The sequence below is a fragment of the Charadrius vociferus genome, unplaced genomic scaffold, assembly GCF_000708025.1.
Source record: "Charadrius vociferus isolate BGI_N301 unplaced genomic scaffold, ASM70802v2 scaffold136, whole genome shotgun sequence".
In the NCBI taxonomy this organism is placed as follows: domain Eukaryota; kingdom Metazoa; phylum Chordata; class Aves; order Charadriiformes; family Charadriidae; genus Charadrius; species Charadrius vociferus.
Window position 1 is genome coordinate 1,299,437 of NW_009648960.1, and position 10,223 is coordinate 1,309,659.

The 10,223-nt window shown below is 50.0% G+C and overlaps 1 protein-coding gene across 1 annotated transcript in view; it reads left to right on the forward strand.

Moving 5' to 3' along the window:
* The window catches only part of RAMP1 (receptor (G protein-coupled) activity modifying protein 1), a 16,224-nt gene extending 9,401 nt beyond the window's left edge, over positions 1 to 6,823 (forward strand). The window contains exon 3 of the mRNA XM_009887590.1: positions 6,568 to 6,823. Coding sequence (XP_009885892.1) covers positions 6,568 to 6,823 — 256 coding nt within the window. The remainder of the gene's footprint in view (positions 1 to 6,567) is intronic.
* The last annotated feature ends 3,400 nt before the right edge of the window (positions 6,824 to 10,223 follow it).

The following is a 10,223-nucleotide window of genomic DNA, read 5'->3' on the forward strand; positions in this document are numbered from 1 at the left end:
GCTACAGGGGGCCGGGCTGCCGTCTGCTCCCCATGAATGCATCAGCAGGAGCCGATGACTTGTAGATATTTCTCATGTGCAGTTTTGGCACGCCAGCGGGCCGTGGCCAGAGGATGGCTTGGCACAGCAGTTTTTTGCATGGCATTGGCGCACTGGGCAGCAGTGAGCAGGACGGGGGGGATGCTCGCTGCACTGAGCGGTGCCGCAGCTGCGGGTGTCACTCCAGCTGAGCCAGGCGCCGTCATTCCAAATATATCCGCCCTGTGGCACACCTAAAAATCTCCGGGGAATGCTTTCCCATTGCTGTGGGCATCCTGTGGGGAAGGAGCTCACCGGTGTGGTGTTTCGCCTGCCGGTCTGACAGCTGCAGCCGGGTCCAGAAATGTGCTGATGCTGCTAGCGCCCGGCACGCCTGGTACCCTGCCCTGCTGCTACCCGCGCTGCGGGGCTGCTCTTCCAGCTGTGAATACACTCACAGCATGGCTTCACGTTATTCATCTCATAGACAACAGATTGATCCACTCTCTTATTATCTCATTATCTACTTATTTATCTTCAGGTTGTCAGGTCCCTTCTGGCTACCCCTTTAACATGTTTCCAGGCTCACCCTGCAACCTGGCAGAGGAAGGGATAAATTTTTTCTTTTAATTTCCAAAGCAAAAGGAAAGCCTTGTGGTGTGGTTTTGTTTGGGTTTTGTTTTTTTTTTTTCCTTCTGAAGCAAGGGATTTGGGAAGGACTGGAAAAAGTCCTGATACTCATGGCAAAAGGGAGAGCTGGTGATCCTGTGAACCCCAACCAGTATCCATAGTGTAACACCATCCATACCAAAACACTGGCGAGGAATAAATGGCAGATCAAATTCCAGTCTCGGTTGCAGTGGTAAAAAAACGGAGGCATTGCGTAAGATTTACAGGAATGTAAGCATTCAGAGCCCATCAAATCATAAATCAGTCCTCGATGGCGTCCCACCTGTGGCTCAGCCCCATCCTCGTCCTGCCCACAGGTTTTCATCCCCACGTGGTCCCTGCCATGCTCGGCCTCCTCCCACTGCAGCATCTTTGAAACACAAACCATTTCCATGGCGACAAGGAAAACAGTTTTAATTGCAGTTCACATTGGGTAGGGAAAAAAAAAATATTTAGAACTAAGCAAAGCTGTACTTTTCAGGGCATGCTGCCTGTCTCCCTGCCCCCTCTCCCTGCCCGCAGCCTATGGTGGAGGGATGGCTTGGGAAAAACTGCCCTGTTCCTGGTACTATCCTACATCAGCTCAGTAATCACGATTTTTTATATTTATTTTAGTAATTAAAGCTAGTATTTTAAGGCATTTTTAAGGATTTTAAATTAAGATCCCGGTATTTAAGGCAAAACCAAGGGAGAGGAGGGGGTGGAAGAAGAGGGAGGTGGAGTGGGTGCAGACTGCTTCTCCTTTCCCTCTCCCCGCCATGTCTAGCAGTCTCTGGGGACACACTGACCATCACGGGGAGCGGAGCTGAGGTCACCCTCCATGCTCAGCGCTCCTCCAGACGCGGGCATGTCTCCATTGCTCCATCCCAAAGTGCAGGTGAGCCCCTGAGAGCTGCCATTCCTGGGAGAGCCCTTGCTGGGCTGCCCAGCGATTTTTGGCACCAGGAAAGATCCCAGTTGGGAAAAGGGAGCATGACTTGGAAACACTTCTCGAAGCTGCTGAGCTCTCCTCAGTGTTCGGCAAAGCAGGACCAGCCTGAGTGCTCTGACCAGGACCTTTTCTGCACATACAACTGGACGGTCCTTGTGAGAGGCAAGGATTTCAGATACCTTCCCATCGTGGCAGAAGCACCCAATGGAGAGGCTTTTGTTACGTCCTCTAATTCCAAATATCATCTTAACTAACTCACTCCTCCGTTACCAGCCAGGTTTTGCAGCCTGGCTTTTGGCTGTTCTGAAAACACCATAGATATGGGCTGCAGCCATCTATTCATAGACCCTGGCAAACATCATTAAAAACAGCCGCTCCTTCAGATACCTCTTGCTCCCAGGCAGGTTGGGAAGTCAGGGACAACCATCCTTAGCTATCACATCATTAGATCCTCTGGCCCACTCTGCAAAGCCATGGGGACGTGCTACGTTGGTGGTCCAGTGGCTTCTCTACCTCCTTATTTACCCCAACCGAACTGAGCCATTGCGGAGCTTGTTGGAAGCCTGGCCAGGGTGGTTAGCCCACCTGCTTTCAGTAATGGCTGTAAGGAGGCCCTGCTCAGCTGTTTGTCGAGGGCAGCCAGCCCCTGGTCTGCAGGGCGAGGCGGGGAGGATGCATGGCACGGGTATTTTTCAGCACACCCCCACCTCAGGCCTGATTCGGGGTCGGTGACATTCAAAGTCTCTTAGGTCCTTCCCTGAAAAAAAATCATCCGGGTGCTTTGCCAGGCATTGCAATCCCCAGACACCCCTGATGCCACCAACTTGAGTTTCTGTCCTCACCATCATCTCCAGGCTGGTCCCAGATGCACCCTGGGGGATCCCTAAACACCCGACCCCTCTCTTCCCCCACCGCCTGCCCTGGTGGCTCCCCCGGTCTGGGGCCGTGGTGGCAGAGCCGGTGGCAGGCTCTGCCGCTCTATTTCTGCAGCTGTGTCGGTCACCGACATTGCGTTTTGCTTCAGCTGCAGCAGCAGCAGAGGGGTCAGTCCCTCCCTGGGCTGCATCTGGCAGCAACGTCCTGACCCCAGCAGCATCCCTGGCACAGCGCGGCACAGCACATGGTCCTCCATGGCATTGGAGGAGGGATCTGAAATTTGGTAATGCCTTTCCTCTACTTGCAAGGATATAATCTCCAGAGGCTTTGTTTTGGAAGGTCTGTGCCCTTGCTCAGCTGGAGGAGATGGTGTTTTGGGAGATGGAGGCTTGCAAATGAGCTGTAGGGTTGTTTGAAAGCCAATAGCTTGACTCTACTTTCTCTCCAAAGAAAGTTTTCACTCTGAGACAGAGGATTACACCTCTTTCTGGACACCAGAAATAGCACGATCATCCCTGCAGCTCCCAGAGCTCGGCTCAGCTTTGCCTGGCTGAGCATGGCGGGGGGACATCACCCTGCTGGACTGTGGGGTGGGAGATGGGTGGCAAGAGGAGGGCAGAGCAGTCCTACTGGGCAGCAAAACAACCCCCAACACCCCCAACACCCCAGCGTAGTGCTAACCTAATAATGCGGCTCTGCTTGTGGAGAGAGAGAACCAGATGCTGCTTTGGAGATGCAATGGGACAAATGTTTGCCATGTCTGTGGCAGAGAAGAGCATGCCCAGCCCCGGGCGTCAACAATGCTGCTCTCCGGTGGGATTGTGATCCCTTCTGACAAGGCATCGCAAGCAGCAGCCTGGTTCCAACCGGTCTGGTTTATCCATATCCCAGCAAATGGATCCCTTTGACAGCCCTTCGTGGTGCACCTGTAATGAGGAGGTCCTCCATGCCATGTGTCTTCATAGTCTGCATGTGAGGACAGAAGATGGGCGGAATCTTGCAGGACTGTTCTCCGAACACCGCGAGACGCGGCAGCTCAGGACCCACACAGCTGGCGGGGATGGACTCGGCCAGTGATTGGCAGCTTGTGTCTACGGATGGCCAAGAGCCTATGAGATAAAGTGGAAGAAATTAAAGCATTCGGCTACAGTTGAGAGTTCAGCTTTGCTTTTCGTTGGCTGGTCAAGTAGTGCTTTGTGTAAGGAAAGGGCAGAAAATCATCTCTTGAAAGGCATCCAGACTTGCTTTCCCTTGGCCAAGAGCTGAGCAGCGCTCATTGTCACTTCTACACTCCTAGCTGTTGCTGAAGATGTTGCTCCTCCTCGCTCCCCACTGGGCTCTGGGGGTGTGCGGGGCCAGTGGGTGGCAGTGCCTGCAGTGCCACCTGCTCCTGCTGAGGACACAATCCCATCCAGAGCAGGGTGTCTTTAACGAAGATGGGATGTGAAAATCAAAGGGACAAGAGACTTAGGACTCTTAAGCCACAGCTGCAGACCCTCTATCAGGATGGAAGGACCTCCTTCCATGCCTGGACAGATGATCTTGGCCCCACGGCCACCTCCACGCCCTCCTACGCTGCTTGCAGGTCTGTAGCCACTCGGCTCCTCTCCTCGGGTCCATCCTCTCCCCAGCTGATGCTCACAGAGCCATCCGAGCACTGAAATATGGATGCTGCCTAAGTGCAAAGTGCAATTACAATTTTTCCTTTCATTTGCTGGCACCATTTTGCTCTGGTTACTTGCATGTCTTCACATATAACGATGGGAGCAAGTATTTATCAGCACGAAAGCGCGCTCTGAGCTGGGGGAGGGCTAAGCCAGCTGCTGTATGGCCCTTCAGTTTGAAAAATAGGTTTTATTCACTTCTCTGTTAACTCTTTCACTCTGGTTACTGATGGTGCTTTAGCTCCCAAGATCTGCTAAGGATGCTGATGAGCGGGAAATGGTAATTTTGCACATTGGGATGCTGAGCAGAAGCTGCTTTTAGTAGCTCCAGGCGCCCCATTAATTAAATCACCAGACTCTGCAAGGCCTCCCTCCGGCGCTGCCGTGTGCCGATGGGCACAGCAAGGCAACCGCTGCCTGCCCAAAAACCCAGCTGATGAGATGCAGAGAGGCTGCGGCGAGTAGCTGGGAAGCTCCTTATGAAACATTTCTTCCCCCAGGCGGGTTTTTAATTGAATAGTCGGGTTTTGGTTAGCTCTGCTTCTCTAGGATTAACCGTGAGCAATTGGGATAGGGGAAAAAATTATGTACCTTTTTTTATGCATAGCCAATTTTAAAGAAGGTAGGATTTGAAACCCATGGTAATACCTGTCTTTCCAGAGGGTGGGTGGTTGGACCAGCACAGACAGGGCCTGTCCTCTGCCTGCGGTGCCTCTTGCTCAGGGCTGCTCTGCGTTTTCCCAATATTTGGAAAAAAAACCCAGAACCTCAGAAAATGGACTTGCTGGCTAGTGAGAGGTGGGATGGGTCACGGTCCTGCGAACCTGCAAACCATGACACTGCAAATTGCAGAGAGCCAAGCTTCAAAAGCATGCTGTTGGTTCAAAACCCCCTTATTTTTAGGCAATTAAAGGAACTGTGAGTAAATTCAATGATATACTTTATTTCTGTCCCCTTTTGGGTGAACCTGCACAAGCTAAAGGATGGTGCCCCGCAGGCTGGCAGCCAGGCGAGCTGCTCTGTGGCTCACGATGGGTTTCCTGAAGGCCTTTGCGTAAAGGTCCCACAGGGTTATTTGGGTCCAACCAGTATTTTCTAATAGCGCCGGTCTGGCCATGAAATCCTGCAAAAATTAACACAAACAAAAAAAAACCCTTGCTGTTAGTCATTTCCTTCTATAAATGAAAACTCCTTGTGCTTTTGGCTGTGGGTGAGCACTTAAAGTGTACTCAAAGTGGCAAAACCTGCTGGGAATTAAAATCCCCACATACATTTTTATACCTATCTACCTACAATCTCAAAAAAAATTCAAATAACTCAGATAACAATCTCAAATAACATATCATAGAATCATTGATTCATAGAATGGTTTAGGTTGGAAGGGACCTTGAAGATCATTGAGTTCCACCCCCCCTGCCATGGGCAGGGACACCTCCCGCTAGACCAGGTTGCCCAAGGCCACATCCAGCCTGGCCTTGAACACCTCCAGGGATGGGGCATCCACAGCTTTTCTGGGCGACCTGTGCCAGTGCCTCACCACCCTCAGAGTGAAAAATTTCTTCCTAATATCTAATCTAAATCTACCTTCTTCCAGTTTGAAGCTATTCCCCCTTGTCCTATTGCTACATGCCCTTGTAAAAAGTCCTTCCCCAGTTCTCCTGTAGGCCCCCTTTAGGTACTGGAAGGCTGCTATAAGGTCTTCCTGGAGTCTTCTTTTCTCCAGGCTGAACCACCCCAACTCTCTCAGCCTCTCCTCATAGGAGAGGTGCTCCAGCCCTCTGGTCATCTTTGTGGCCCACCTCTGGACCTGCTGCAACACGTCCATGTCTTTCCTATGTTGGGGGCTCTGGAGCTGGATGCAGTACTCCATGTGGGGTCTCACAAGAGTGGAGTAGAAAGGAAGAATCACCTCCCTTGACCTGCTGGCCACACTTCTTCTGATGCAGCCGAGGATACGGTTGGCCTTCTGGGCTGTGATTGCACTTTGCCGGCTCATGTTGAGCTTCCGATCAATCAGCACCCCCAGGTCCTTCTCCTTAGGGCTGCTCTTGATCCGTTCTCTGCCCAGCCTGTATTTGTGCTTGGGATTGCCTCGACCCAGATGTAGGACCTTGCACTTGGCCTTGTTGAACTTCATGAGGTTGGCATGGGCCCACCTCTCCATCCTGTCCAGGTCCCTCTGGACGGCATCCCTCCCCTCCAGTGTGTCTACCTCGCCACACAGCTTGGTATCATTGGCAAACTTGCTGGGGGCACACTCAATCCCACTGTCCATGTCACCAACAGATGTTGAACAGCACTAGTCCCAGTACCAACCGCTGAGGAACACCACTCGTCACTGGTCTCCACCGTGATAAACACATCTATAATAGAAAGTATGTAATGATGGTGCCTTTGTCTGTCTTGCAGCACCTACGGGGAGCTGACGAACTGCACAGCACTGATCGCCGAGAGACTCGACTGCTACTGGCCCAACCGGCTGGTGGATGAGTTCTTCGTGGCTGTCCACAGGCAGTATTTCAAGAACTGCTCCCCCTCTGGCCGGGCGCTGCACGACCCCCCCAATGGCGTCCTCTGCCCCTTCATCCTGCTGCCCATCCTTGTCACCCTGCTGATGACAGCGCTGGTGGTGTGGAGGAGCAAACGCAGCGAGGGCATCGTCTAGGGGCACCCTGCCGCTGGCACAGGGGAGGGACAGGGTGTCCCCACCCTGAAAGCACACGTTTTTTTGGGAAGACCTGGGCAGAGAAGCATCCCAGAGGGTACCAAGTTTGGGAGGCAGAGACGGTAACACCACTGCTCCTCTCTTTCCGGTACTCTCCGCACTGCGCACGTGCCACTCGCCCAGCAGTTTCCAAATAAATACATCATTTAAGACTGGGGTCGTTTGGCGATATGGGATGCCGGTGACTGGCAAGGCTGTTGGTGGCTGCCCCAGTGGTGGGCCGCCCTCTTGGGGTACCAGGGAGCACGGCTCACCTCGGGCATCAGCACTGCAGCCATCTTTCCCACTTGCTTCCCTCCTGGCACTCCACAGCATCACATTTTGCCAAAAGAGGAAAATTTTTAAAAAATAAAAAAGGGAGGTGGGGGGTTGAAATCCTGCTGGCCCTGTGGTGCTGGCACAGTGTCGGGGGATGCCGGTGCGTGTAACCACAAGGTCAGCAGGTCTGGGTGCAACCCCGGGTGATGAAACCATCATGGCTTTCTCTTTTTACTTTTTTTTTTTTCCCACCAGGAAAGGCATCTCCTCCCCTGGCCCCCAGCGCAAGGCCAAAGCCCAAATGGGGTAGGTTTTCCCTGGGAGGTGGGGAGCAATGGGCGAGAATCAGCGGTGGCACCAGTGGTGGCCTTGGCAGTGCCCTGGGTTAATGAGCAAGGGGAATAAGGTGCTTTTCCTACATAAATAAAGAAATAAAGCAGGTGCCCATCTCTGGTGCGAATCATTGGCACTGGCTCTGATAAAAACAAAAGCCCACAAGAAAAAAGCAGCAGGTTGTTCCAAAAGCTGTGTGGGAGTTGCAGAAGCCAATTCCTGCACAAGCGCTATTTGCTGAGGAGCCTCCATCCACTGACTGGTCACAAGAGAAGGTGGTGGTTTGGGGATGTATAGGATAGTTTGCCTTCAGCTGTGGCAGGGGGCCTATGAGAGTGCAGGATGGCAACGAGCTGCCCCTGAGATTTCTGTAGGAGTATTTTGGCCATATGGAGTGAACCGTGCCCACCATGGCACCCCTGGCTTAGTGCTTCAGTGAGAGGTGGAAATTGAGGGTGGCTGGAAAGAGTATGGATTAGTTGCATCTATACAAATATCTACATAAATATATCTATATAAATACATATAAAAATAAATATACATCTGTATATTAAGAAAAGCTCCCAGCTCCTCGTGTTCAGGAAGAAACAATTCAGTTTGTTTTCCTGGACTGTGAGCTAATGGGCTCTGTGAGGATGAGGAGCAACATTTTGCCTCTGTGTATTCTGGATGGGAAGAAACTGATGCTTAAGCCTTCTTCTACAGTACTTAATAGTATCTCAACTTGAATATTCTGCCCCTCTCCTCTAGGGAAGCAAAAACACAGCGAAGGGATTATGCAACAGGACTGTACTGGGAGGTGGGGACTGGCTCTGATAACTGCATCTCTAGCGCTGTGCTCACACAGGCTGCTGACACCCCAAACCTGCTGCACACTCTGACATGGCTTTTTCCTGGCTCTCTGTAGCAGCAGCTTCTATTTGCTCTGCCCTGGCAGCATCTGCAGTGGCTTCCAGGCAAGACTGGGGAGCCAGGCATGGGTGACAGCCCAAGAAACAGGGACTTCTACCCCCTTTGCTGAAGGACAGAAAGTGATAATGGTACTAGGGGCCACTACAGCAAGGAGCACTCATCATTAAAGCAAACGGGTTCAACATTTTCAGCTTGAAAATACCAGAATCCTTCAGATTCAATACACAAAAACTGGACATAGTTTCCAGCCTTTCTACTTTTGCGAGTGCTTTATTCCTTACCTTCCCTGACATTACTATTTTGGCAGCAAAGATCCCTCACTGCAGTTGCCTGCTTAAAGTAATATGCCGATCCATGTTTCATTTTAAATATACACAGTGGCAATATTATCCAAAGATGAGGCTCACGATAAGGCTCTCCTCCTGCATGCCAATTTCTGCATTTCATGTCCCTGCTTTCCCAGACCGTCAGTAACGCGTACAGGAGCCTGTGAAGCTGTAAGTGACAAGGCACAGGGAAAACTTAACAAGCAAGGCTGCACCACACTTAAAATTGGCAAGCCAGCTCTGCCATGCTAATGATGGAGGCAATTTTGGTATCCTTCAGGGTCTGCAGAAGAAAGAACGAAGCATAATCATTCAGGGGGATAAAAACCCAACAGTCAACACCCGAGTGTTACACACACACTTGCTCCATATGAAACCACACGAACATTTATTTCTATGGTTTATCTATTTATAAAAGCTTGCATTGGTTCCATTGCACCTCCTCTGCATGATCCCACGAGCAAAACGTCTCTGAGGCTCTGCCAATGCCTCCCAGCTTGGCAGCCCCGAGCGTCCCCTGGGTCAGTGGGTGAGCAGCGGGGAGCTCTGGCACACGACAGGCAGCAGACTTCTCACGGCATTTACTCTGAAGTGATTCCTGAGGTACATGCTACTCTCTTCTGAAGGATCTCTGCTTGCACATACTATGTTTGATATACAGCTACTTACAGAAAAGGCAATTATAGCATCATATCCTTTCAAATTACCAAAAAGCCAGGCACGCACGAGTGTTTAAAAAAGGGTGCAGTGCATTATTATTCTCAGCTGCGTTATTAGTCATTCACTTTCAGTGCAGAAGTTTGAAGAACACAATTAGGCGTTCTCCAGGTAACGGTGCTTGAATTTACTTTCATCAGATTGAACAGCGTCTGATGTTCCCTCGCCCCATCCAGACTGGAAAGCCAAAGGCAGATTTCTTAAAAAAAAAATCTCCCTTTCATTAAATTTTCACAGAAATATATAATATATATAATATATATATAAATTTACTAATACTACACATTTAATTAAGTTACAGATTAGCCTATATTTCTTTTAACTACTTCACACAATGAATAGAAACAAAAAAAAATACTGTGGCCCAAACTGGAGCTGAAAATAACAATGTAAAAGTTCCAAACGTGTGACAAAAACGGACTTACATTAAATATCATCAAGAATTTCAATATCAGAAGTAGAATTTCATTTAGCACTTGCATTCTGGCAAGCTCTAAGCCTTAGCTGAATGATGCTTGGAAAAGGCTCGTATTGTTTCTGCTCATCAAAGGCAACATTATTGTGATTTGGTTCACAGGAGACCATTTTATTGCCAACTTGAAGTGTTCCAAAACCACACTACCTTTTCTGTTTTTTTTTTTTTCTTCATTCCCCCCTCCAAACTAGGCAAGAGTTAAAAAAAAGTGTAATTACAATTTCAATAGTGATTTCTTTTAACTTCTCAAGCATATCTCATCAACAGGATATACAGTACAGTTCAGAAGAGTAAACATTTTTAAAAGTAAGCAAACAAC